General features: G+C 47.4%; 3 protein-coding genes across 11 annotated transcripts in view; 1 reads left to right on the forward strand and 2 right to left on the reverse strand.

Moving 5' to 3' along the window:
* The window catches only part of LOXL2 (lysyl oxidase like 2), an 82,170-nt gene extending 77,062 nt beyond the window's left edge, over positions 1-5,108 (forward strand). The window contains 2 exon segments of the mRNA XM_063175350.1: positions 1,602-1,713; positions 4,595-5,108. Coding sequence (XP_063031420.1) covers positions 1,602-1,713; positions 4,595-4,674 — 192 coding nt within the window. The 3' untranslated portion in view covers positions 4,675-5,108.
* A 39-nt stretch (positions 5,109-5,147) lies between these two features.
* R3HCC1 (R3H domain and coiled-coil containing 1) lies at positions 5,148-23,106 on the reverse strand. Of its 9 annotated transcripts, none has more exons than XR_010030417.1 (9): positions 23,026-23,106; positions 22,054-22,171; positions 20,404-20,541; positions 18,253-19,570; positions 17,363-17,535; positions 16,404-16,474; positions 10,524-10,619; positions 6,286-7,637; positions 5,148-6,062 (listed from the first exon to the last, which is right to left on the reverse strand). XR_010030417.1 is itself a non-coding variant. In XM_063175358.1 (9 exons), the coding sequence occupies exons 2-9, from the start codon at positions 22,146-22,148 to the stop codon at positions 7,486-7,488; spliced, it is 1,785 nt and encodes a 594-aa protein (XP_063031428.1). In that variant the 5' UTR covers positions 22,149-22,171; positions 23,026-23,106; the 3' UTR covers positions 5,148-7,485. The 9 variants fall into 9 exon arrangements, 8 of the variants coding, with proteins under 8 accessions (XP_063031428.1, XP_063031427.1, XP_063031423.1 ...); XM_063175358.1 differs by having other exon boundaries at positions 5,148-7,637; positions 18,253-18,755; positions 19,014-19,570; XM_063175357.1 differs by having other exon boundaries at positions 5,148-7,637; positions 18,253-18,818; positions 19,014-19,570.
* A 2,162-nt stretch (positions 23,107-25,268) lies between these two features.
* Positions 25,269-27,194, reverse strand: LOC134428472 (D(1) dopamine receptor-like). Its single transcript, XM_063175207.1, has 2 exons — positions 25,992-27,194; positions 25,269-25,769 (listed from the first exon to the last, which is right to left on the reverse strand). The coding sequence occupies exons 1-2, from the start codon at positions 27,093-27,095 to the stop codon at positions 25,596-25,598; spliced, it is 1,278 nt and encodes a 425-aa protein (XP_063031277.1). The 5' UTR covers positions 27,096-27,194; the 3' UTR covers positions 25,269-25,595.
* Positions 27,195-27,538: the final 344 nt, after the last annotated feature.

Consider the following 27,538-nt stretch of genomic DNA (forward strand, 5'->3'; position numbering starts at 1 on the left):
TCCAGAATTCACCAAATTTGTTCATTTGACACCTCCAAATTCTGTTTGTAAAGGGATTCTATTCCCAGATGCCTTAAAGATAAAGGATTATCCACCAGGATAATCAACACCTCTTCCAGGTGGGACAGACGGACCTGGGACACCCCCACTGCTTTTATCCTACCAATCACATCCAGAATTCACCAAATTTGTTCATTTCACACCTCCAAATTCTGTTTATAAAGGGATTCTATTCCCAGATGCCTTAAAAATAAAGGATTATCCAGAAGGATAATCAACACATGATCCCAAGGGAAAAATCAGGGCCCAGTTTGAAGATTAAAGTCTGTAAAAAATCCAAGTCCAGCTAATCCTGGATAGGCCCAGCCCAGCTGATGTTGCTGACAGTGTCGTCACACCCCCAAAGCACAGCACCCCTCTTTGGAGCTGGTTGTCAGCAGCATTCCCTGAATTTTGGGATTCCCAGGTGCTGGTTTTGGGGTTTTTGCAGGAATACTGGCCAGGCCCATGGGGGGAATTGTCCTGGTCCAAAAAACAGCCAGTGGCACTGGGAAGGAGGGAAAGGAGAGGAATTGTTTCTGTCTGGGCTGTGTGAAATGGAAAGTGGGGGTTTGGAGGGACATTTTGGGGCACGGGGGAAGGGGTGGCTGTGGTGAGCTGGAGATGGAGCAGCTCTGCTGGGAGGAAAGGCTGAGGGAACTGGGAATGTTCCCCTGGAGAAGGGAAGGATCCAGGAGAGCTCAGAGCCCCTGGCAGGGCCTGAAGGGGCTCCAGGAGAGGGACTGGGCACAAGGGATGGAGGGACAGGACACAGGGAATGGCTTCAAACTGGGAAAAGTGAGATTGGGGTGGGATATTGGGAAGGAATGAGCATGGGAAGGGCTGGGATGGAATTCCCAGGGAGCTGTGGCTGCCCCTGGATCCCTGGAGGGTCCAAGGTGACAATGGGAGGTGTCCCATGGCAGGGGTGGCTCTGGATGGGTTTAAATCCCTTCCAACCCAAACCATTCCCTGATTTTTTTCACACCTGGGAGCTGAGTTTGCACAGACAGGACATGGGAACTCTACACCCACCCACCAGGTGAGCGGTTTCTCACCTGGAAAAGGAACCAAAAATGCTGGAATTCTGCCAGGGAATGGCTCCCACTGCCAGAGGGCAGGGATGGATGGGATTTTGGGATGGAATTCTCAGAGGGCAGGGATGGGTGGGATTTTGGGATGGAATTCTCAGAGGGCAGGGATGGATGGGATTTTGGGATGGAATTCTCAGAGGGCAGGGATGGATGGGATTTTGGGATGGAATTCCCAGGGAGCTGTGGCTGCCCCTGGATCCCTGGCAGTGCCCAAGGCCAGGCTGGAGCCCCCTGGCACAGTGGGAGGTGTCCCTGCCATGGCAGGGGTGGCTCTGGATGGGATTTCAGGTCCCTTCCCACCCCAACCATCCCAGGATTCCCCGACCTGCCTTTATTCTACTCCTTTCTCTCCCTTTACAAAACAAATAATATTTCCATTTTTCTTGCCTAAAAAAATGCCATAAAAACCAACTGATCCTGCCAAATCCCCCTTTAACAACCCCACCCCTGTCCCTGCACCCCTCCCAGGTGGTGATCAACCCCAACTACGAGGTGGCAGAGTCGGATTATTCCAACAACGTCATGAAATGCCGGAGCCGCTACGACGGGCAGCGCATCTGGATGTACAACTGCCACATAGGTGAGGGCTGGGATCCCCTGGAAAGCTCCAAGGATTCCTCTCAGGCCAGGAATTTCATGTTTTACCCCCTCCCTGAATAGCTCTGGTGCAATCCCAGCGTCCTGGGAAATTCCTTCTTCCCAAAATCCAATTAATTTTGCCAAGTTGGGATCTCATGGGATCACAAATCTTCTCTTGGAAAGCAAACGAAACAGTGGGAAAGAGGATTCCTGCTGTAGCAGGCAGGAATTAAAATGTCCCTGGAATGTCAGGGAAATCTCTGTTTTCTTGGGAAAAAATTAAATTTTATCATTTAGTATTATTTTTCTTTTCAGTCCTGGAAATATCAAAGCCAAACTAATTTAAATTTGGATTATTCCATTGTCAAAACCATGGAAAATGGAATTAATTTGGGGGCTTTTCAGGACTGTTTTTACCACAAAAAATGAATTAAGGCAACTCCCTGCCCAGCTCCAAATCAAGCCAGCTTTGAAAATTCCCTTCTTCAAGGAATGTTTTTCCTGGAAAAAAAAAAAAAAAACAAAAAAAAAATCCAGATTTTTCTCATTATTTTGTTGGGATTTCAGCAGAAAATTCTGGTCTTGTGTGTCACATTTCAGGCTGTGACCTAGTTCAGGAAAGTGAAGCCCATTCCAGCTGTTGTTTGGGCTCTGCAGCTGAGCTGGGAGATAGTTCTGGTTAAAAATAAAGGTTTTGACTTTCACTTTGTCCTAATTTGAGAGAAATTAGGGCTCATTTCTGGTTCAGAGCAGAGCCCTCACACCCTCGCAGGCCTTGTTGGGCCTCACTTTATTTTTTTAAGCACCAAACCAGTGAAATTTGGGTCATTCAGTCTTGCAAATCCTCATCCAGCTCTTCTGGGATCTCCTGGCTGTGCCAGTTAGGGCAAGATTTAATTAAAACTTCGTTTAATTAACCCCAAACCTTTGAGCCCTTCATTTCCAGGGCACTGGTTCCACCCAATCCTGATGTTCCCAAGTGCTTTTCCCTGTGCTCTCCTGGTATTCCCAAGGGTTTTTTCCTCTCCCAGTGTTCCCAAGTGTTTTTCCCTCCTCACCCTGCACCTTCCCAATGTTCCCAAGTGGTTTTCCCATGTTCTTTTGGTGTTCCCAAGGGTTTTCCCCATGTCCTCTCCATGCTCCCAAGGGTTTTTCCCTGTCTTGGTGATCCCAAGGGTTTTTCTCCATGCTCTCCCCGTGTTCCCAAGGGTTTTTCCCTCTCTTGGTGATCCCAAGGGTTTTTCTCCATGCTCTCCCCATGTTCCCAAGGGTTTTTCCCTCTCCCAGTATTCCCAAGTGTTTTTCCCGTGTTCTCTTGATGTTTCCAAGGGTTTTCCCCTCTCCCAGTGATTCCAAGGGCTTTTTCCCATGTCCTCCCCGTGTTCCCAAGGGTTTTTCCTGTGCTCTCCCCATTTTCCAAGTGCTTTTCCCTCTCATGGTGTTCCCAAGTATTTTTTTTCCTCCTCACCCTCTGCTTTCCTGGTGTTCCCAATCCCAAGTGCTTTCCCTGTGCTCTCCCAGTATTCCCAAAGGTTTTTCCCTCTCCCAATGTTCCCAAGGGTTATTGCCATGCTCCCCCCTGTTCCCAAGGGTTTGCCCAGTATTCCCAAGGGTTTTCCCACCCTCTTCCAATATTCCCAGGTGTTTTTCCCTCTCCCCTGGTGATCCCAGGTGTTTTTCCCACCCTCTCCCAGTATTCCCAGCTGTTTTTCCCTCTCCTGGTGACCCCAAGGGTTTTCCCCATGTTCCCCCCTGTTCCCAATGGTTTTCCCACTATTCCCAGCTATTTTTCCCCTCTCCCAGTGTTCCCAAGGGTTATTCCCATCCTCTCCCAGTATTTCCAGGTGTTTTTCCCTCTCCCAGCATTTCCCAGGTGTTTTTCCCACCCTCTCCCAGTGTTCCCAGGTGTTTTTCCCATTCTCTCCCGTTCCAAATGGTTTTCCCAGTATTCCCAGCTGTTTTCCTCTTTCCTGCTCACCCCTGGCTCTCTTGGTGATCCCAAGGGTTACTCCCACGTTCTCTCCTGGTGATCCCAAGGGTTTTTCCCTCTCCTGGTGATCCCAAGAGTTATTCCCATGCTCTCCCAGTATTCCCAGGTGCTTTTCCCTCTCCCCTGGTGATCCCAGGTGTTTTTCCCACCCTCTCCCAGTATTCCCAGCTGTTTTTCCCTCTCCTGGTGACCCCAAGGGTTTTCCCCATGTTCCCCCCTGTTCCCAAGGGTTTTCCCAGTATTCCGAAGGGTTTTCCCAGTATTCCCAGCTGTTTTTCCCTCTCCCAGCATTTCCCAGGTGTTATTCCCACCCTCTCCCAGTATTCCCAGGTGTTTTTCCCACCCTCTCCCAGTATTCCCAGCTGGTTTTCCCTCTCCTGCTGACCCTCTGCTCTCCTGGCGATCCCAAGGTTTTTCCCCATGTTCTCCCAGTATTCCCAGGTGTTTTTCCCTCTCCTGCTGACCCCAAGGGTTTTCCCCATGTTCCCCCCTGTTCCCAATGGTTTTCCCAGTATTCCCAGCTGTTTTCCCTCTCCTGGTGGTCCCAAGAGTTATTCCCATGCTCTCCCAGTGTTCCCAGCTGTTTTTCCCACCCTCTCCCAGTGTTCCCAGCTGTTATTCCCATGCTCTCCCAATATTCCCAGGTGTTTTTCCCACCCTCTCCCTGTTTTCCCCTCTCCTGCTCACCCCTGGCTCTCTTGGTGATCCCACGGGTTACTCCCACGTTCTCTCCATGTTCCCAAGGGTTATTGCCATGCTCCCCCCTGTTCCCAAGGGTTTGCCCAGTGTTCCCAAGGCTTTTCCCAGTATTCCCAGCTGGTTTTCCCAGTATTCCCAGCTGTTTATTCCCATGCTCCTGCTGACCCCCCTGCTCTCCCCGTGGCCTCTCCAGGCGGTTCCTTCAGCGAGGAGACGGAGCAGAAGTTCGATCACTTCAGGGGACTCACAAATAACGTCGTCTCTGCCCGGTAGGATCCCCCACCGACCACTCAGGGCAGCCAGGACTCCGCTCCAGCCCTTCCCAACCACTGCCCCTCTCCAGGAATCGGAGCCTCCACCAAACTCTGGATCCCACCCCAAGAAGCCTCTCCCTGCCCGGCTCGGGCGCTCCCAACATTCCAGCTCTCCTCAGCTCCAGCTCTTCACCGTCCCAAAGGTTCCTCCCGCACTCTGCAGCGCTCGGGGTGGGTGCCAGCCACCCCAAAAGTGCCCTCACCCCTCACTCCCGAGGCGCCCTTTGGGAATTCTCAGCTCTTTTCCCGCTCCCCGTTTTGTGCTGCTGCTTCCCGCGCTCCTCCTCAGCACCGGCTCCGGCTCGGCAAGGAAACGGAAGGAAAGGGAAAAATTAAAAGGAAAAAAAAAACAAAACCCAAAAAAAAAAAAAAAACCAACAAAAAGAAAAAAAAAAAAAACGGGAAAAAAAGGAGCAGGTTTGTGCGAGCAGAACAGTGAAAAGCTGAATTTAATACTGCAGTGAAAACGCTTGGATCCAACAACGGCCGCGCTCCGGAGGGGAGGGAGCAAACGCAGAACCTGGAATTTCACAGGGGATTTCAATTTCACAGGGGATTTCAATTTCATAAGAAATCTCACAGGGAACTTCAGTTTCACAGGGAATTTCATATGGAATTTCACAGGGAATTTCAATTTCATACGGAATTTCAATTTCATAAGAAATCTCACAGGGAACTTCAATTTCACAGGGAATTTCATATGGAATTTCACAGGGAATTTCACAGGGGATTTCAATTTCATAAGAAATCTCACAGGGAACTTCAGTTTCACAGGGAATTTCATATGGAATTTCACAGGGAATTTCAATTGCACGGGGAATTTCAATTTCACAGGGAATTTCATATAGAATTTCACAGGGAATTTCAATTTCATACAGAATTTCAATTTCATAAGAAATCTCACAGGAATTTCATATGGAATTTCACAGGGAATTTCAATTCCATAAAGAATCTCACTGGGAACTTCAATTTCACAGGGAATTGAATATGGAATTTCACGTGGAATTTTAATTTCGCAGGGAATTTCAATTTCATATGGAATTTCAATTTCACATGGAATTTCATATGGAATTTCACGGGGAATTTCAACTTCATAAGGAATCTCACAGGGAATTTCAGTTTCACAGGGAATTTCATATGGAATTTCACAGGGAATTTCAATTTCATAAGAAATCTCACAGGGAACTTAAATTTCACAGGGAATTTCATATGGAATTTCACGTGGAATTTTAATTTCACAGGGAATTTCAATTTCACATGGAATTTCACAGGGAATTTCATGGGGAATTTCAATTTCACATGGAATTTCATATGGAATTTCATACGGAATTCCACAGGGAATTTCAACTTCATAAGGAGTCTCACTGGGAATTTCAATGTCACAGGGAATTTCAGATGGAATTTCAATTTCATAAGGAATTTCGCAGGGAATTTCAATTTCACAGAGAATTTCATATGGGATTTCACATGGAATTTCAATTTCATACAGAATCTCACAGGGGAATTTCAATTTCACCAAGAATCCCACATGGAATTTCACATGGAATTTCAATTTCATAAGGAATTTCACAGGGAATTTCAATTTCACAGGGAATTTCATATGGAATTTCACATGGAATTTCAATTTCATACGGAATTTTGCAGGGAATTTCAATTTCACAGAGAATTTCACATGGAATTTCACATGGAATTTCAATTTCATACGGAATCTCCCAGGGAACAAAAGCTCCCTGAAGCGACCCAGCACTCAGCAGATTCCCAGGGACGAGTGAGGCCCCTGGGCTGGGAATTCCCATCCCACAGGTGCTGTGTCCATCCAGGAATCACCTCCTGACTGGATATTCCATCTTTTCTTCACCTTGCAGAGGGAATTTCTGCCTCTCCTCTGTTTGTCTGAGGACACACTTTGCTACAGAGCTCCAAAAAAAAAAAACACCTTTTCCCTGGAAAAAGGAAATATCACTTCAGAAGCCCTTGGTGTATTTTCTCCTCACAATTCATGGAATTTTTGGGGGGTTTTCTCCCCTCTCCTACATCAATTCCAGCTGATTCCACAGGGAATTCCAAACTTCCCCCAAAACCTCACAGGGGCGTTGTGAGGCTTAAAAATGCAGGAATATTTTGAGTATTTGTCATTTCTCCAGTGCTCCAGCAGGTTTTAACCTCCTGGCAATGGGAAAATTCCAGTTTTCCCCCAGAATTCCAGCCTGGAGCAGGAGCAGAGCCTGGGATGGGGGTGGAAGCTCATTTTAAACCCAGCACAGGCAAATCCTGGAGGTTTTTTTTCTCCCTGATGAGCAGATCCCAACTTTCCTCACCAACAGGGAAGTTTCAGCCTCTTGAAACTCTGTAAATAAGGAAAAAAAAAAAAATCCCCTAAAACTTGGATTCACTGCCCGTCAGTGTTCTGGGATATCCCAACAGCAACATCACAACAAACTCGGAACAGATTTTCCAACTCCTGCCCTTGCTTGGAGTTGAACTTTGGCCCCCAAAAAAATCCCAATTTTCTGACTCTTAATGCTAATTTTTTGTTGGAAAACAGAGCAGGGATGAGGAATAAAGAAACCACCTCACTCCTGCACCTTCCCCGGATGCTCTTTAAACCCCCAACACAGAATTCCAGCACTTCCCAGGGCTCCAAAAAACAAAAAATAAAAACCCCACTAAAGGAAACACCCCCCCTGCTCTGCATGCATTTAATAGCACGGCCATGCTCATCTTTACAGCCTCAACAGGGGTTGATTTTTGTTTTTTTTTTGGGGGGGGTTTATTCCTCCTGATCCAGGGGTTCTGGCTGGAAATCCTCATTCCCTGAGGGCTCCTCCTGCTGCCGCTGCCTCCAGCCCAGGGCGTGGGACAGGAGCCTCCTGGCCACGGCCGTGTCCGTCTGGGGCCTCTCCTTCCCCAGCTGAAGCAGCTCTAGGGGAAAAAAAATAAAAAATAAAAATAAAAATAAATTTTACCCACCTGGGGAACGATCCGGGAGAAGTTTGTGCTTAAATCCCCCCAAAAATCAGCTTTTTTTTTTTTTTTTTTTCCCCTGCTGTTCTGTTCCTTCATTGACCTGAAGCTTTTCTGTCTCGGTGAGTGAATTGGGTTTTTTTCAGGATTATGGAATTTTTCAGGATATGGAATTGGGTTGGACTCGATGGTCTTAAAGGTCTCCTCCAACCTAGGAATTCTGTGATTCTGTGATTCCGTGTTTCCCACTGGGGCTGTTTGGTCACCAAAAAGGTTCAGGGCTCTTCTTCTGCTGTGTGGAAAATTGTTCCCCATCCTCTTCCCAGGAATTATTCCTGGCAAAATTCCCAACATCCCATCCTTGTGAATTGGCAAAATTCCCAACATCCCATCCCTGTGAATTGCCAAAATTCCCAACATCCCATCCCTTTCCACGCCTGGAAAAACCCAGGCCATTCATCCATTTATCCAATTGAAAATCCTCAAAAAAAATCAGCAGCCAAAATCCTTGCAAAATTTTAAAAAATCTGCATTTAAAATGATATCTGAATATTTCAGATCATTTGGGAAGGCCCTTGCTCAGTGCCCTCCATTTTTTTGGATTGTTCCAATTCCATCTGCAAGGAAATCCACCAAAATCTCACCAAGTCCACCATAATTTAAATTTGAGGATTAATTAATTAATCTTTTATCAATTTGAAGTTGTTATCTACACAGCAAGGGGGGCTCTGGTTGTTTTTCCTGAAGTTTCATTCATTAAGGGGAAAAAAAAAATTTAAAAATAATTTTTAAAAGAGACACTGTCAGCTAATTAAAATCCAAATTTGTGTTTGGAAAATAATCAATTGAAACTGGATACCAACAGAATTTATGTTTGATTATTATATTTAGTAATTAGTTAATTGACAATAAATTTAAAATAATTATATTTCCATTTAACCTGATTCAGAAGAGCGAATAAATGAAAAAACAGATGAAGGGGAGATGCAAATAAACCAAATTTTTTTGGATCTTTCCTTTAAATCCAGCAGTGCTGAACCTCAGCAGTTTGTCCCTGTGACAGTGTTCCCTTTAAAGCATTAAAATTGAATTTATTGTGACTGCAGTGAGCTGGAAAAAGCCAGGAATTGTTGGTTCAGAGTCTCTGCTGCTGCTGAGCTTCGTGGCTTTGCTTTCCTGTGGCAACTGGACCTGATCAATGTGATTGGAAGGCAATGAAATCAATCAATCAATCAACCAATCAATAATTAATCAATCAATCAATCAATGGTAATCAATCAACGTTCACGGCTCAGCTTCACCATTTCTCCTTCCTCAATAAAATTATGCCAACCACAAGATTGGGTTTGTCTGCTTTGGATTGCCAGGGGGGAGAGAGGGAAAATCCCTGGGGAATTTGATGCCAAAAAAAATCCCAATTCCAGCTCAACTCTTCCCCTGCCAGCTGCCCAAAATCGCAGCAAATTACACCAAAATAAAAAAAAATTAAATTAAATTAAATCTGAATTCCAGCAAAATTTCACACCACAGAGCCAAAAAAAAAAATCCATAAAAAAAAACCAATCAGAAAGAAAAATAATTGGTCCTGAATGTGAATTTGTCATGTGGACCAGTGAGGGGTGGGAAATGCAGGAGAAGTGTGGGGTGGATTTAGGGAAATTTAGGGGAATTGGGGTGGATTTAGGGAAATGCAGGAAAAGTGGGGTGGATTTGGGGAAATTCAGGAGAGAAGGAGATGGATTTAGGGAAATTTAGGAGAATTGGGGTGGGTTTAGGGAAATGCAGGAGAAATGGGGTGGATTTAGGGAATTCCAGGGGAATTGGGGTGGATTTAGGGAATTCCAGGGGAATTGGGGTGGATTTAGGGAATTCCAGGAGAATTGGGGTGGATTTAGGGAAATTCAGGGGAATTGGGGTGGATTTAGGGAAATTCAGGGGAATTGGGGTGGATTTAGGGAAATTCAGGGGAATTGGGGTGGATTTAGGGAAATTCAGGGGAATTGGGGTGGATTTAGGGAAATTCAGGGGAATTGGGGTGGATTTAGGGAATTCCAGGAGAATTGAGGTGGATTTGGGGAAATTCAGGGGAATTGGGGTGGGTTTAGGGAAATTCAGGAGCAGTGGGGTGGATTTAGGGAAATCCAGGAGAGAAGGGGATGGATTTAGGGAAATTTAGGAGAAATCTGTGGTTTAGAGGAATCCAGGAGAGGTGAGGTGGGTTCAGGGAAATTCAGGAGAACTGGGGTGGGTTTTTATGGAATTCCAGGACCAGTGGAGTGTGTTTAGGGAATTCCAAGGGAATTGGGGTGGATTTAGGGAATTCCAGAAGTGGGTTTAGAGAAAATCCAAGAGAAATGGGGTGGATTGAGGGAATTCCAGGAGAAGGGAGGTGGATTTAGAGAAATCCAGGAGAGAAGGGGATGGATTTAGGGAAATTTAGGAGAAATCTGTGGTTTAGAGGAATCCAGGAGAGGTGGGGTGGGTTCAGGGAATTACAGGAGAAGTGAGGTGGATTTAGGGAAAATTCAGGAGAATTGGGGTGGAGGTGGGTAAATTCAGGGGAATTGGGGTGGGTTCAGGGAATTCCAGGGGAATTGGGGTGAATTTAGGGAAATCCAGAAGTGGGGTGGATTTAGGGAAATCAAAGAGAAATGGGGTGGATTTAGGGATATTCCAAGAGAAGTGGGGTGGGTTTAGGGAATTCCAGGGGAATCGGGGTGGATTTGGAGAAATACAGGAGAAGTGGGGTGGGTTCAGGGGATTCCAGGGGTGGGTCCAGGGGATTCCAGGAACACTGGGGTGGGCTCAGGGGATTCCAGGGGGGCTCAGGGAGCTGTGCCTCACTCGGTCTCTGCAGGGCCTTGACCTTGGCCTGTTTGCTGGCGTGGAGCAGCGGCCGGATCTTCAGGCAGGGGTAGCGGCGGCCCAGGGCCTGCGAGGCTGCAGGGACACAAAAGGGCTGGAATTAACCCCAAAATTCACATCAGGCTGGGCTGGAACTCCAGGGGAGACTCCTCTGCCTGTCCTGAGATGTCCTGACCCCCAGGGGAACTCTGCTTTTAACCTTTGTCCATGGAGAAAGCTGCCCAGGCTTTGGGATGAATGGGAATTATGAGTGTGTGAAATGGATCGTGGTGGAGTTCAGCACAGGGTGAGAAACTTGGGGGTTTTAGTATGGAAAAAGAAGAAGTTTAGCATGGAAAAAAGAAGTTTAGTATGGAAAAAGAAGTGTAGTATGGAAAAAAAGTGCAGTATGGAACAAAAGTGCAGTATGGAACAAAAGTGCAGTATGGAAAAATTAAATTAAATCTGAATTGCAGCAAAATTCCACACCACAGCTCAGTGCCAAAAAAAAATCCATAAAAAACACTACATTACAAAAAAGTGCAGTATGGAAAAAAGTGCAGTATGGAACAAAAGTGTAGTATGGAAGAAAAAGTTTAACATGGGGGAAAAAGTTTAACATGGGGGAAAAAGTTTAACATGGAAAAAAAAAACTTTAGGATGGGAGAAAACATTTAGTATGGAGGAAGAAGTTTAGTGTGGAAGAAAAAGTTCAGTGTGGGGGAAAAGTTTAGTGTGGAGGAAAAAGTTTAACATGGAAGAAAAACTTTAGGATGGAAGAAAAAGTTTAGTATAGGGGGAAAATTTTAGTATGGAAAAAGTTTAGTGTGGAGGAAAGGAAAGTTTAATGTGGAAAAAAGTTTCGTGTGGAAGAAAAAGTTTAGGATGGAGGAAAAAGTGTAGTATGGATAAAAAGTTTAGCATGGAGGGAAAAGATTAGTATGAAAAATTTAGCAGGCAAGAAAAAGTTTAGTGAGGAAGAAAAAGTTTAGTGTGGAGGAAAAGAAACTTTAGTGTGGGGGGAAAAATTGAGGACGGAAGAAAAAGTTTGGGATGGAGGAAAAAGAAGTTTAGGATGGAAAAAAGGTTTAATATGGAAGAAAAAGTTTAGCATGGAGGAAAAAGAAGATTAGTGTGGAGGAAAAAGTTTCACATGGAAAAAAGTTTAGGATGGAGGAAAAAGTTGAGTATGAAAAAGAAATTTAGTAGGCAAGAAAAAGTTCAGTGTGAAAGAAACAGATTAGGATGGAGGAAAAGAAAGCTTCATGTGGAAAAACGTTCAGTATGGAAGAAAACGTTTGGGATGGAAGAAAGAGAAGTTTAGGATGGAGGAAAAGAAAGTTTAGTATGGAAAAAGTGTAGTATGGTAGAAAAAAAACATTAGCATGGAGGAAAAAGATTAGTATGGAGGAAAAAGTTTAACATGGAAAAAAGTTTTAGGATGGAAGAAAATGTTTAGTGTGGAGGAAAAGTTTAACATGGAAAAAAGTTTAGGATGGAGGAAAAAGTTGAGTATGAAAAAGAAATTTAGTAGGCAAGAAAAAGTGTAGTGTGGAAGAAAAAGTTTAGTCAGGAGAAAAAATTCAGTATGGAGGGAAAAGTTTAGTATGGAGGAAAAACATAGGACGGAAGAAAAAGTTTAGGATGGAAAGAAAAGTTTAGTGGGGGGGGAAAGTGTAGGATGGAAGAAGAAGTTTGGGATGGAAGAAAAAGTTTAGTGTGGAGGAAAAAGTTTAATGTGGAAGAAAAAGTTTAGTGTGAAGGAAATAGTTTAGTATGGAAGAAAAATTCAGTATGGAGGAAAAAGTTTAGTGTGGAAAAAAGAGTTTAGTGTGGAAGACAAAGTTTAGGATGGAAAGAAAAGTTTAGTGTGGAAAATGCTTAATGTAGAAAAAGTTTGGTGTGGAGGAAAAAGTTTAGTGTGGAAAAACAGTTCAGTATGGAAGAGAGAAAGTTTAGGATGGAGAAAAGTTTAATGTGGAAAAAACTTTAGGATGGAAGAAAAAGTTTAGGATGGAGGAAAAAGTTTGGGATGGAGGAAAAGAAAGTTTAATGCGGAAGAAGAAGTTCAGTATGGAAAAAGTTTAATATGGAGGAAAAGTTCAGTATGGAGGGAAAAGCTTAGTGTGGAAGAAAAATTTAGGATGAAAGGAAAAGTTCAGGATGGAAAGAAAAGTTTAGTGTGGAGGAAAAGAAAGCGTAATGTGGGAAAAAAGTTTAGTATGGAAGAAAAAGTTCAGTATGAAAAAGGTTTAGTATGGAAGAGAAAATCAGTACAGAGAAAAAAGTTCAGTATGGAAGAAAAAGTTTGGGATGGAGGAAAATGTTTAATGTGGAAGAAAAAGTTTAGTACAGAAAAAAAATTCAGTATGGAAAAAGTTTTGTATGGAAGAAAAATTCAGTATGGAGGAAAAAGTTTAGTGTGGAAGAAAAAGTTTAGGATGGAAAAGAAAAGTTTAGTGGGGAAAAAAAAGTTTAATGTAGAAAACGCTGAGTACGGAAGAAAAGCTTTAGTGTGGAGGAAAAAGTTTTTAGCATGGAAGAAAAGGTTTAGTGTGGAAGAAAAAGATGAGTATGGAAAAACAGTTCAAAGTTTAGTATGGAGGAAAAGGTTTAATATGGAAAATAAAGTTTAGTATGGAAAAAGTTCAGTATGGAGGAAAAACTTTAGTATGGAAGAAAAAGTTTAATGTGGAAAATAAAGTTAATACGGAAGAAGTTTAGTATGGAGGAAAAACTTTAGTGTGGAAAAAGTTTTTAGAATAGAAGAAAAAGTTTAGTAGGGAAGAAAAAGTTTAGGATGGAAAGAAAAGTTTAGCATGGAAAAAAAAGTTTAGTAGGGGAAAAAAAAATTCAGTATGGAAGAAAAAGTTTACCATGGAGAAAAAAGAAGTTTAATATGGAGAAAAAAGTTTAATGTGGAAAAAAATTAAGTAGGGAAGAAGAAGTTTAGTATGGAGGAAAAACTTAAGTATGGAAGAAAAAGTTTAATGTGGAAAATTAAGTTAATAGGGAAGATGTTTAGTATGGAGGAAAAACTTCAGTATGGAAGAAAAAATTTAGGATGGGAAAAAAAGTTGAGGATGAAAGATAAAAGTTTAGCGTGGAGGAAAAGGTTTAAGATGGAGGAAAAGAGTTTAGTATGGGAAAAGTTTTTGGTATGGAAGAAAAAGTTGAGTGTGGAAGAAACAGATTAGGATGGAGGAAAAGAAAGTTTAATGTGGAAAAACGTTCAGTATGGAAGAAAAAGTTTGGGATGGAAAGAAAAGTTTAGTGTGGGACAAAAAAGTTTAATGTAAAAAAAGTTGAGTATAGAAGAAAAGCTTTAGTGTGGAGGAAAAAGTTTTTAGTATGGAAGAAAAGGTTTAGTGTGATGGAAAAAGATGAGTATGGAAAAACAGTTCAAAGTTTAGTATGGAGGAAAAAGTTTAATATGGAAAATAAAGTTTAGTATGGAAAAAGTTTAGTATGGAGGAAAAACTTTAGTATGGAAGAAAAAGTTTAATGTGGAAAATAAAGTTAATACGGAAGAAGTTTAGTATGGAGGAAAAACTTTAGTGTGGAAAAAGTTTTTAGAATGGAAGAAAAAGTTTAGTAGGGAAGAAAAAGTTTAGCATGGAAAGAAAAGTTTAGCATGGAAAGAAAAGTTTAGCATGGAAAAAAGAGTTTAGTAGGGGAAAAAAAATTCAGTATGGAAGAAAAAGTTTACCATGGAGAAAAAAGAAGTTTAATATGGAGAAAAAAGTTTAATGTGGAAAAAAATTAAGTAGGGAAGAAGAAGTTTAGTATGGAGGAAAAACTTAAGTAGGGAAGAAAAAATTTAGGATGGGAAAAAAAGTTTAGGATGAAAGATAAAAGTTTAGTGTGGAGGAAAAGGTTTAGGATGGAGGAAAAGAGTTTAGTATGGAAAAAGTTTTGTGTGGAAAAAGAAGTTTAGTATGGGAGAAGTTTTTGGTATGGAAGAAAAAGTTGAGTGTGGAAGAAACAGATTAGGATGGAGGAAAAGAAAGTTTAATGTGGAAAAACGTTCAGTATGGAAGAAAAAGTTTGGGATGGAAAGAAAAGTTTAGTGTGGGACAAAAAAGTTTAATGTAAAAAAAGTTGAGTATAGAAGAAAAGCTTTAGTGTGGAGGAAAAAGTTTTTAGTATGGAAGAAAATGTTTAGTGTGGAAGAAAAAGATGAGTATGGAAAAACAGTTCAAAGTTTAGTATGGAGGAGAAAGTTTAATATGGAAAATAAAGTTTAGTATGGAAAAAGTTCAGTATGGAGGAAAGACTTTAGTATGGAAGAAAAAGTTTAATGTGGAAAATAAAGTTAATACGGAAGAAGAAGTTTAGTATGGAGGAAAAACTTTAGTGTGGAAAAAGTTTTTAGAATGGAAGAAAAAGTTTAGTAGGGAAGAAAAAGTTTAGGGTGGAAAGAAAAGTTTAGCATGGAAAAAAGAGTTTAGTAGGGGAAAAAAAATTCAGTATGGAAGAAAAAGTTTACCATGGAGAAAAAAGAAGTTTAATATGGAGAAAAAAGTTTAATGTGGAAAAAAATTAAGTAGGGAAGAAGAAGTTGAGTATGGAGGAAAAACTTCAGTATGAAGAAAAAATTTAGGATGGGAAAAAAAGTTTAGGATGAAAGATAAAAGTTTAGTGTGGAGGAAAAGGTTTAGGATGGAGGAAAAGAGTTTAGTATGGAAAAAGTTTTGTGTGGAAAAAGAAGTTTAGTATGGGAAAAGTTTTTGGTATGGAAGAAAAAGTTGAGTGTGGAAGAAAAAGTTTAGTATGGAGGGAAAATTTTTGGGTTTTTAGTTTGGAGGTGGGCAGGGGCCAAGCTGGAGGATTTTGGGCACTGTCTGATCCCCTTCTTGTTCTTCACCTGCTCCATTTCCTGCAGTGCTGGGGGCACAGGGGATGCATTAGAAAGAACCTCAGTGCAGATGTTGGACAGACAAATAATGAGTTATTGGTAGGGAAGTGGAAATAAAATACATCCAAGAGTTAATTGGACAAAACAGCTTTAAAAGAGCTCGAATCTGGGTCTGGTGACTTTTGGTGCCTCCTCTGTACCCTGAGGTGCAGACAGAGTGCTGAGATTTTAATAAGGGAAGAATAAACAACAACCTGAAGACCAAAATCCCAAAAATCCCATCCATCCCTCATTCCTAACACAAAACTCTTCAAAGATCTTTCCCATCAAAAACAAAAACCCACAAAAAAAAGCACAAAACCACTCAGAGATCTCAGCATTTGCTCAAGGCTTGGACTAAAGCAGCTGAAATCGTGGTGGGAACAATTCCCCATCAGGAATAATCCCAAAAAATTGAAAAAAATGTTATTTTAGAAGAATCTTGGCACTTTTTAGGGAAAATCTCAAATAAAAGAGCAGAACCTGTTGGGATATGAGAGGAACCCCCCCAGGGCTGGCTCTGAGCTGCACTTGGGGTTTTGTCCCCCCAAAAAAATGAATTTATCCAGATTTTTGGTGTCATCCCCCTCCCAACATCCTTGGGAGGTGATTGAAATTTTTTTCAAGTCATAAAAGATAAAAAAAAAATGGGAAAAAAAAGGTGAAAAACCTCTTGATTATCATTATTATTATTTGTAATTTCTAAGAGTGCACACAGCTGTATCCAAGGCAATTCAAAAGCACTTTCCACATCCCAGCCCAGAAATTCCAGCTTCCCAAAACCCATGAGGATGGAAAGGAACGGGAAGAAAGAAACAGAATAAAATGGAATAAAATAAAATAAAATAACAGATAAAATAAAATATATAAAATAAGTAAAATAAAAAACAAAAATAAAACAAAATAAAATGAATAAAAATAAAAATAAAAATAAAAATAAAAATAAAAATAAAATGTAATAAAAAATAAAATAAAATCAGTACCTGTGGAGGGGCTGGAGAAGATTCCCAGGGCATGGGTGTCATCCACCCACTGGATTTTGAAGCCACTTTCACTGAAGAGAAAGAAAAGAAAATAATTTCTATTTTTAATGTCAAGAAAAACAAAGGCCCAACAAAACCCAGCAGCCCCACGAGGGTTCTCAGTGATTTATGGAGTTTCCCAAAGCATTATTCCCATTTTCAATGGGGGAAAGGGCAAAGCTCCTTTGAGGCACACAAAGAGGGGAAGATGAAGCTAAAATTCAGAATTTGGGAGTAGAGCTGGGCTTTAAACGAGGCCCAAACTGCAGCAAAAGCCCTTGAGGAACACAAAGAGGGGAAGGTGAAATTAAAATTCAGAATTTGGGTGCCAGAGCCACAGGGTAAAGCTGGGCTTTAAACCAGGCCTAAACTGCAGGAAAAGTTCCTTTGAGACACAAAAAGAGGGGAAGGTGAAACTAAAACTCAGAATTTGGGTGCCAGAGCCATGGAGTAAAGCTGGGCTTTAAACCAGGCCTAAGCTACTGGAAAAGCCCCTTTGAGGCCCACAAAGAGGGGAAATAAAAGTAAAAATCCAGAAATTGGGAGCCAGAAATGTGGAGCAAAGCTGTGCTTTAAACCAGGCCTCAACTGCAGGGAAAGTTCCTTTGAGGCCCACAAAGAGGGGAAGGTGAAACAAAAATTCAGAATTTGGGTGCCAGAGCCATGGAGTAAAGCTGGGCTTTAAACCAGGCCTAAGCTACTGGAAAAGCCCCTTTGAGGCCCACAAAGAGGGGAAATAAAAGTAAAAATCCAGAATTTGGGAGCCAGAAATGTGGAGCAAAGCTGTGCTTTAAACCAGGCCTCAACTGCAGGGAAAGTTCCTTTGAGGCCCACAATGAGGGGAAGGTGAAACCAAAACTCAGAATTTTGGTGCCAATCCCAGCTCCCCGCCCTGCTGAGGCCCCTGGGCTGTCGCTCACTGGAAATCCGAGAACATTCCCAGCAGATCCTCGGTTTTCAGGGACGAGGGGAAGTCGTAGATCTCGGTGACGTGGGCCAGGTCCCCCTCGCTGACCTGCGCCTCCCCGTAGCCAGAGTAATCCACAGAGATCCTCTCGATGCTGATGTCCTTCACTGACAGGTTCCCAACGATCTGGGGAGACCCAAACAGGGATTAAATACAAAACAATGAGCCCCAGGCTCGAGTTTCACCCCCTTGAGCTGCTTTGAGTGAGGTCTCACAAGCTCTCGGAGGTTTTATTTCATATTTGAGCTAGCTCAGCCGCCTTGGCATAAAATCAGCAGGATGGCTTCTGTGGCAGTGCTGGGAACAAAAAGATTTTAATAAAGGCAAAATAACAAAGCTCTTTACAAAGAAAAACTGATTTAGGTGCAAGAGGTTCTTTCTCCTGGTTAAACACCCTCACAAAAGCGATTAGTTGCTTTGTTCTCTTCTTTTTCTAGTGAATTGCTCAGGTGGGACTTATTGGCTTTGTCCAATTGGCTATCCTTAAGTTTGAGGTGAAGTCCCCCAGGTCTATGAAATGCCTTTTTCACCTAATTGAGAGGAGGAAGTTCTGGGCTTCTTTCCTTTTTGAGGAGACAAAAGCTAGTTTTGTCACTCAAAAACAAAAAGGAAAAGCCATAACAAAAACAAAAAGCAAAGGCAAAAACAAAAAGAAAAAAAAAAACAAACCAAAAAAAAAAAAAAAACAAAAAAAAAACCACAAAAAAAAACCACCCAAAAAGCCCATTCCTCACCCCCTCAGAGCCCAATCGTCACCTCAGCCACTCCAGCCCCACCTGGACATGGGATCCCCTCCCAGGGGCGCCTCCTTCCCCTTTTCCCCCAGGTTTTGCCCCAAATCACCTCAGCCAGGAGCTCTGCCATGCAGTCGTCCTCGAGGCCGCTCTGCCTCGTCCCCTCTCTGTCCCCTGCAGCCAAATCCAGGCCCCTCCTCATTGCCTCGGCCACACCGGAGCCTTCCTTGTCCTCCTCTTCCTCCTTCCCCTGGATCCGCCCTGGATCTCCCTCATGGAGCGGCTCAGGGGCAGCCACAGCCTCGGCTGGACCTTCCAGAACCTTCTGCAGGGGCTCCTGCTCCACCTGCCCAGCGCTGGGGCTGGGAACAGCCGGGACTCCCTGGGAATTCCGGGAATGCTGATCCACCACAGTGTCTGTCACACCTGGGGCTGTCACACCTGGGGCTGTCCTGCTGCCACCGTGGTTCTCCAAAGGGACACAGCTCCTCCCACACTCCAACCCTCTGGAATCCCGGCTGGATTGCTTCTCCTCCTGCAGCTGGGCCTGGAAGTCGCTGCCTTCTGGAATGGTGGTGCTGCCATGGCTTCGTTCTTCCTCTCCTCCCTCAGGTGGATGTTTGTTGTGCTCTGGAATGGTGGTGCTGCCATGGCTTGGTTCCTCCTCTGCCTCAGGTGAGTGTTTGCTGTGCTCTGGAATGGTGGTGCTGCCATGGCTTGGTTCTTCCTCTCCTCCCTCAGGTGGGTGTTTGCTGTGCTCTGGAATGGTGGTGCTGCCATGGCTTGGTTCCTCCTCTGCCTCAGGTGAGTGTTTGCTGTGCTCTGGAACAATGGTGCTGCCATGGATTGATTCTTCCTCTCCTCCCTCAGGTGGGTGTTTGCTGTGCTCTGGAACAATGGTGCTGCCATGGCTTGGTTCTTCCTGCTCTGCCTCAGGTGGGTGTTGGTGGTGTGCAGAATTTGGGGAATGGGAACAGTCCTCACCCCGACCTTCCCGCTCGCAGGAATCGCCGCCATTTCCCAAGGACGGCACCTCCTCACCACGCAGGGGATGCTCAGCGCTGCCTCTCCCAGGGACATGCTCTTCCTTCCCAGCCCCGCCCAGGTCCTGCCGCTCCCGGCTGGGATTCCTGCCGCCGTTTTCCCCTCCTGCAGCCGCCTCATCCCCGGGGCTCTCCCGCTCCCTCCAATTCGCCTTTCTCCGGCCCCCGCGGGGCACGAACGGGGCTCGCTCTGCTTTCCTCCGGGGCGGTCTGGAGATCCTGCCCGAGCCCACGGTGGCGCGGGCGCTGTCCCCGTGCGTGGTGTCCCCGGCGTGGCGCAGCCCCCGGGCCCCCCGCGCCCCCCGGCCCCAGGGCTGCGCCGGGCGCTGCGCACGGGCAGCGCCGGGACCCGGCTTGTGGTCACTGGAGGGCTCGCTGGGAAGCCTGCGAAGGAGGGGATGGTGAGAGGGGAAACCCAGGGGAAAAGCATCAAAAAGGGAATTCCCAAGAGGAAAAATTCCCAAAAATCCCACTGTTCCTGGGGTCTGGGAGCTGCCACTGGTAATGGAGAACCTGAATGGGACAAAGTGATTTTGTGCCTGATCCAAGGGCTGGAGACCTGGGAATGCTCCAGGGAGAGCTCAGAGCCCCTTTCAGAGCCTGAAGGGGCTCCAGGAGAGCTGGAGAGGGACTGGGAAGGAGAGGATGGGGAGAGGGGAGCAGGGCAAGCCCAGGGGAAAAGGAGGAGAAGCATCAAATTCCCAAAGGGAAAATCCCGCTGTGCCTTGGGGTCTGGGAGGTGCCACTGGTAATGGAGAACCTGAATGGGACACGGTGACTTTGTGCCTGATGGATCAGGCTGGAAACCCTTTGGAGCCAGGCTGGGAGAGCTGGGAATGCTCCAGGGACTCTAGGGAGAGCTCAGAGCCCCTTCCAGGGCATGAAGGGGCTCCAGCAGAGCTGGAGAGGGACTGGGGACGAGGATGGAGGGACAGGACACAGGGAATGGCTCCCACTGCCAGAGGGCAGGGATGGATGGGATGTTGGGCAGGAATTGTTCCCTGTGAGGGTGGGAGGTAATTCCCAGTGAGCTGTGGCTGCCCCTGGATCCCTGGAATGCCCAAGGCCAGGTTGGACATTGGGGCCTGGAGCACCTGGGACAGTGGGGGTGTCCCCAGAAGGTGACAGGGGTGGCACTGGGATGAGTTTCGGGTGCCTCCCAAACCATCCCAGGGTTTTGATGGTTGCCAGCCCTGACCCAGGGGATCACAGCTCACCTGACAGCAGAGTGACAAATGACTGTCCTCCTCCTCCAGCCCTCTCCCACCGAGAAGCTGCTCAGCAGCTCCATGTTCTCCACGGTCCTGTGGATCAGGTACCTGAGGCGGCTGGACAGGGGTGGGAAGAGCAGCACCCTGCAAGGAGAGAGGGCTCAGGGCAACAGGAACGTGCAGGGAGGGATGGGGATGGTGGAAACATTCAATAACCTCATCCCTGAGGCATCCCCAGCACGGGGTTTAAATCAGAAAAAAAGGCAAGCAGGACTTGGGGGTATTAAAGGCACAAATGACTTGTCAGATTTGCAGCCAGACACATTTTACACATTAAATGGAGTGTGGGGAATGCCTGGCCCAAGGCCTTGGCCTGGACTCTCCTTCCTGCTGTATCCATATGAGAAAAGCTGGGAAGCACCAGCAGAAAGCTGCTACAGATGCCCTCCCTCCCAGGCTGAGCCTCATTTCATTTCTCTCTCCACAATATCTTATTCTGTAACATTTCTAAATCAGTATTTATCCCAAAAATTACATACAAATATATACTACATAAACCTCCCTTATATACAAATATATACTATATATATAGTGTATATATTGAGTATATATATATATTATATATTTAGTATATATACTATATATATAGTATATATACTAAATATATAATATATATTTAGTATGTATACTATATATATACTATGTATAGTATATATTTAGTATATATAGTATATATACTAAATATATATACTATACATACACAAATATATATATACATATATATACATTCTTTATATACAAATATATACTATATAAACCTTCCTTATATACAAATATATACTATATATAGTATGTATTTAGTATATATATATATTATATATATACTATATATTTAGTATATATATAGTATATATTTAGTATGTATACTATATATACATTATATATAGTATATATAGTGTATATATAGTATATATATACTATATATATACAAATATATATATACATTCTTTATATACAAATATATACTATATAAACCTTTATATAGTATACAACTATATATATATAGTTATATACTATATATAACTCTTTATTCACAAATATATACTATAAATATATAAACCTTTTATCAAACTTTATAAATTATAAATTTATAAATATATTAACCTTCTACCAAACTTTAAAATTCCTCTAAAACTCATTTCCCACCTGGAAGCCAGGAATAAAGCAAGAATGGATAAACAAACTCCACGTTCAATGTCACTGCTGCCACCTGGTTTGTCCCCGAGTCTTTGCCAATGGCACAGGGAATTTCCTTGCCAAACATTTTATTTTAAAGAAGGACTGAAACAAATATTTAAGGTCAGGAGAAGCTGGCAGGGAGCTCAGCTCAGCTCCTGTCCAGCACCCTGGGCTTGGCCACCCCAAGGGCTCCAAAGGTCACTGGGTTGGGAACAGCTCCAGGTGAACCCAGGACGAGCAGAAAGCCACCAAAGGCCACAAAGCCCTGCCTGAAGGTGTGACCAGGGGAGGGGATCCCACAGCCAGACCCCAAATGCTGCTGCTTTCACACCAGAAAATCGATGCCAAGCACAAGCCCAAGGTGCCCAGGTGTCCCAGGCGCTGCCCAGGTGTCCCTGGGGACAGTCAGGGACCCACCGGTGGTGCTGGCCCTGCTCCATGAAGTGCTCCAGCTCCTCCACGATCCTGCCCACGAACTCATCCTCGCTGGGCGACAGGAAAACGCCATCCATGGGGCACAGAGCCAGGGGACAGCCTGCCGGGGGACAGGGACACAATGGAGGGACAGGGACACACATGGAGGGAGGGACAGGGACACACCTGAGGGACAGGGGCACATGGAGGGACAGGGAGAGCCTGCCGGGGGACAGGGACACATGGAGGGAGAGGAGCACATGGAGGGACAGGGGAACACCTGAAGGGAGGGACAGGGACACATCTGGAGGGACAGGGACACACATGGAGGGACACACCTGAGGGAGAGGGGAACAGCTAGAGGGACAGGGACACATGGAGGGACAGGGACACACGTGGAGGGACAACGGCACATCTGGAAGGCCGGGGGCACATGGAGGGACAGGAACACACCTGGAGGGACTGGGGCACACCTGAGGAAGGGGGACACACCTGGAGGGAGGGACGCACGTGGAGGGACAGGGACACGAGCACATGGAGGAAGGGACAGCCGCCAACCCCCGCCCACGGGTGCCCAAATCTCACCCGCCCCTGTGCTGGCTCCGTCTGCACCCCGCGATCCCCAAAATCCCAGGGCATCCCAAAATCCCCCAGCCCCGGGCACCCCAAAATCCCCCAGCCCCGGCCATCCCAATTTCCCCCAGCCCTGTGCACCCCCAGCCTCTCTGCCCTCCGTTATCCCCCTATCCCGGACACCCCCATCCCGCTCTCTGCATCCGCCTGCCCCCCCATGTCCCAGCGCCACGTGCTGCCTCCCGTCCCCACCACCACCACCATCATCATCATCATCATCACCCTCACCCCGACCCCCCCATCGCCCCCATCCCCGCTCCCGGCCCCGCCGCGCCCCCGTTCCGCACCCCCGGTGTCCCCCCCGGCTGCGGCCGCCCCGGCCGGGTCCCCCCGCGCCCTCACCGCCAGGCCCGGCCGAGCAGCGGATGCCGGAGCAGCGCCTGCGCCCGGCTCTGGCTCCTCCCGCCCGGCCCCGGCTCCTCCCGCTCGATCTGGGCTCCTCCTTCCCGGTTCTGGCTCCTCCCGCCCGGCTCTGGCTCCTCCCGCCCGGCTCTGGCTCCTCCTTCCCGGTTCTGGCTCCTCCCGCCCAGCTCTGGCTCCTCCCGCCTGGGTCTGGCTCCTCCTTCCCGGTTCTGGCTCCTCCCGCCCGGCCCCGGCTCCTCCCGCCCGGTTCTGGTTCCTCCCGCTCCATCCCGGCTCCTCCCGCTCCATCCCGGCTCCTCCCGCTCCATCCCGGCTCCTCCCGCCCAGCCCTGGCTCCTCCTGCTCGGTTCTGGCTCCTCCCGCTCTATCCCGGCTCCATCCCGGCTCCGTCCCGGCTCGTCCCGCCCGGTTCCGGCTCCTCCCGCTCTATCCCGGCTCCTCCCGCTCCGTCCTGGATCGTTCCGACCCGTCCCAGTTCCTCCCGACTGATCCGAACTTTTCCGTCCCCGTCCGTGCTGGTCCCGCTCGGTCTGGGCTCCTCTCGGCCTGTCCCGGCTCTTCCCCCTCATCCCGATTCTCTCCCTCTCGCTCCCGGTTCTTCTTCCCTCTCGCTCCCGGTTCTTCTTTCTCCTCATCCCCGGTTCTTCCTCTCCGTCCCGGCCCCATCCCCGGCAGCGCTCCTGGCCCTGCTGTCCCCAAACCCTCCCGGGCCGGGTTCATCCCCTGTCCCCGTTCGGCTCCGGGCGCTCCAGAAGCGGAGCTGCTGAGGTCGGGACGGCCGGGGCTGATTTCAGCCTGTCCGGAGCTGCTTTACCGGGAAACAACCCCGGCCTCGGCTTTCCCGGGACATCCCCCGGGCCTCGGCTCTCCCGGGAAACAATCCCGGCCTCGGCTCTCCCGGGAAACAATCCCGGCCTCGGTTTTACTGGAACATCTCCCGGCCCTTTCCCGGGCAAGAGGAGCGGGTTCCAGTCTGGAAATAAAGCCAGGCAAGACATCAACCCCCAGCAGCCACATCCCCTTATCCTCCCCTGTGCTCACTTCTCCCTTTCTCTGTTAAAGCCGTTCTTCCTAAAATTCCCGATTTTTTCTGGCTGAAAAATCACTTGAAAGTCAGCAGTCATTCCCTGTCTCGCTGCAATTCCAGCTGGGAAAGCAGCACAATTCCCCATCACCTACTCAGGGTTAATTCCCACACTCTCCCAACCCAGCACATTCAAATGTGGCTGGTTTGGACTGGTTTGGATTAGGAGGAACCTCCAATTTTTCCCCTCTGTCTGCTGATTTCCACATGGAGTTGATGCTTTTCCTCCTTTCCCTCTTTTGCAAATATCACTTTTCTCAGGCCCCTCTGCTCCTCACCCAAAAACCCAGAATTTGTCCCCAGGTCACCCATGGCACATCCAGAGCTCCAGCAGTGACCTGTGGATTTTTTGGGATTACAGAGCAGAGTCAGGCACAAATCCTGCCCCAATCCCTGCTCTGGGACCAACTCCAGCCTGGAATAATTTCACCCACCCCAGTGTGGAATTTGGGATAGGAGAAGGGAAAAGAGGAGGAGGAGAAGGAGGAAGACGCTTCCTGGTGTGATTACAGAGGAAACCTGTGCAGGGAAAAAGGGAAAAAGGGGAAAAGGAGCCACATTCTGCAGCCAGGTAAACAAGGGGGTCTGTGCCAAAGGCAGCCCCAGTCCCACCAGTTTGGAGCCGTTCCCGTTTCCCAGTCTGCTCACAGGAATGTCTGTAACACACTGGGATTCCTTCCCGAGCCTGGCAGGTTTGGGGCTGGCTCTGTCACCACCTGTCCCTCCTGGTGCTGGGTCAGAGCTGCTGCAGGAAAATTAACAATAATTAAACACATTAATTTAATGAAATAATTAAATACAGGTAATAATAGGACACACGATGGGTCACTTCGCCCTCTTTGTTGTCTTTCCTTTGCAGTTCATCACAGACACACCGAGCTGCCTGCTTTCCCCCAACCCCTTTACAAACCATCCTGGATTAAGCACCAGAATTTTGCCACACGTATCAAGAAACTCTTCCAAAACAGTTCTGGGAAAAGCCGAGTGCTCCCTCCTCTCTTGTGCCAAGCCAGGAGTTCCAAGCACCACACAACACGCTGAATTATAAATATTAATTATAAATTAATACAGCAGAGTTCAGCATTCAGCCCTTTTTCCCACCCAGGCTCAATGGAAGGTGCTGCTGGCCAGAGGGGGAACCCTCCCCAGCCAGACGGGGGTCCCACACTCAGGAAGGGGGATCTGAGGGGGAGAGGAGCCTGGAGAAACCCTCTCCAAGGCCACTTTGGGATGGGAGAAGGGAAAAGAGGAGGAAAAGGAGGAGGATGCTTCCTGATGGGATTACAGAGGAAGCTTGTGCAGAGAAAAGGAGCCACATTCTGCAGTCAGGTAAACAAGGCAGCCCCAGTCCCACCGGGCCAGTGACCAGCTGGATTTGGCCAGCTCCTCAGCTCCTCAGAGAACAGGAATGTCCCCTCTCCCCTCTCTGCTGGAGACCTTCCCACCCCTCTTTTCCCATCCAGGCTCAATGGAAGGCGCTGCTGGCCGGAGGGGGAACCCTCCCCAGCTGCACGGGGGTCCCACACTCAGGAAGGGCATTCTGAGATGGGGAGGAGCCTGGAGAAACCCTCTCCAAGGCCACCTCGGGGCTCTCCACCTGCAGCACGGCGTGGGGCAGCAGCTGGGGTGGGCTGAGGCTCTGCAGAGCCCTGTGCCCAGAGGTGTCAGGGTGGAAGGACACCAGCCCGGAGGTGTCAGGATGGAAGGACACCAGCCCAGAGGTGTCGGGGTGGAAGGACACCAGCCCAGAGGTGTCAGGACGGAAGGACACCAGCCCGGAGGTGTCAGGGTGGAAGGACACCGGCCCGGAGGTGTTGGGGTGGAAGGACACCAGCCCAGAGTTGTCAGGATGGAAGGACACCAGCCCAGAGGTGTCAGGGTGGAAGGACACCAGCTCGTTGCTGAAGGTCACTGTCTCCACGGCGCCACCGCAGCACAGGCAGCCCCAGCCCAGCAGGGAGGCGAAAGCGGCGCGGAACTCGGCGTTGAAGGCGTAGATGATGGGGTTGAGGGCAGAGTTGGCCCAGCCCAGCCAGGTGAAGGTGCTGAGCACGGCCCTGCTGACGCACGGCGACGCTCCCGGGACGTGGAGATCGGGGTCGCAGAAGGGCACCAGGCAGTTGAGCACGAAGAAGGGCAGCCAGCAGCACACGAAGACGCCCACGATGATGGAGAGGGTCTGCAGCACCTTGGCCTCCTTCTTGAGGGAGGTTTTCAGGGAGGTTTCCCGAGGGTGGTCGCTCTGTCCCACTGGTGTCTCCAGGGAGGAGATCCCACGGAGCTGGCGCCGGGCCAGGCGGAAGAGGCGCCCGTAGGTGCCCAGCATGATGGCCACGGGGATGTAGAAGCTGATGAGGGACGAGGAGATGGCGTAGGTCCTGCTGAGGCTGGGATCACAGCTCCCCTCCTCCGCAGAGCCGTTAAACCCCAGCTGCTCCCGGGCCTTGTGCCACTGCAGCTGCACGGGGAGGAAGGAGATGAGGAGGGACAGCAGCCAAGCCACCGCGATGGTGACGAAGGCCAGGCGCTGTGTCACCCTCCTCTGGTGGCGGAAGGGCTCGGCGATGGCCCAGTAGCGCTCGACGCTGATGAGGCACAGGTGGAGGATGGAGGCCGTGCAGCACGTGATGTCAAAGGCCACCCAGAGGTCACAGAAGGCCCCGAAGGGCCAGAAGCCCAGCACGTCGCTGGCAGCTCTCCAGGGCATCACCAGCACGGCCACCAGCAGGTCGGACACGGCCAGGGAGACCACGAAGAGGTTGGTGACCTTGGAGCGCAGGTGTGGGAACCTGAGCACGGCCAGGCACACCAGGGCGTTCCCCAGCAGCGTGGTGAGGATGAGGAGGGACAGGCAGGCGGCTGTCACCACCCGCAGGGACAGCGGGGAGTGGCTTTGTGCTGCCCAGCTGGTGGCACTGAGCCCGTCCTGCCCAGCTCCTCCTGCCGAGGGGTAAAACCCATCCATGGCTGCCCCCTGTCCTGGACTGTCAAGCAAATTGTGTTCTGTTCACCATCTGCTCGTCAGCTGTCTTCTGTTCAGTGGTTTTCCTTATCTCTTCCACAACCAGGGAGACATCTGCTGATAAGAGGCCTTTGAATGTCCCTGCATGGCTGATAAGAACCACAGCATCCCATTGGGAGATGTGAGCCCAGAGGGAGGAGCCAAGCATTCCTGCCTGGATATAATCTGGAGATTCTGGAATGTTGGGGTAGATGAAACAGGAAAGCCTTATAAATATGATTGTTTGGCAAAAGATTTTGAGAATATGGAAACTATAAGTGAGATTGAAATGAAAGCAAGCTTTGAGATCCCTCAGATACTGAACAACTGGAAAACAATGGTGTGGCTGGCTGAAGGTGATCCCCTTTGGATGGAACAACACCCTCTGCTTGCAGACAGCTCCAAGG

This window comes from Melospiza melodia, chromosome 23 (genome assembly GCF_035770615.1).
Source record: "Melospiza melodia melodia isolate bMelMel2 chromosome 23, bMelMel2.pri, whole genome shotgun sequence".
NCBI classification, from domain to species: domain Eukaryota; kingdom Metazoa; phylum Chordata; class Aves; order Passeriformes; family Passerellidae; genus Melospiza; species Melospiza melodia.

Excerpts from the sequence above, each read along its gene's own strand:
- R3HCC1 (XM_063175351.1), bottom strand. The coding sequence starts at position 22,148 with ATGGATGGCGTTTTCCTGTCGCCCAGCGAGGATGAGTTCGTGGGCAGG. Across the intron at positions 16,475-17,362 it reads GGAATGTTCTCGGATTTCCA|TGAAAGTGGCTTCAAAATCC; the intron begins GTGAGCGACAGC and ends CTTTCTCTTCAG. Across the intron at positions 7,638-10,523 it reads CAAGGCCCTGCAGAGACCGA|AGCTGCTTCAGCTGGGGAAG; the intron begins GTGAGGCACAGC and ends TTTTTCCCCTAG.
- LOC134428472 (XM_063175207.1), bottom strand. The coding sequence starts at position 27,095 with ATGGATGGGTTTTACCCCTCGGCAGGAGGAGCTGGGCAGGACGGGCTC. Across the intron at positions 25,770-25,991 it reads ACCCTGACACCTCTGGGCTG|AGCCTCAGCCCACCCCAGCT; the intron begins GTGTCCTTCCAT and ends AGGGCTCTGCAG.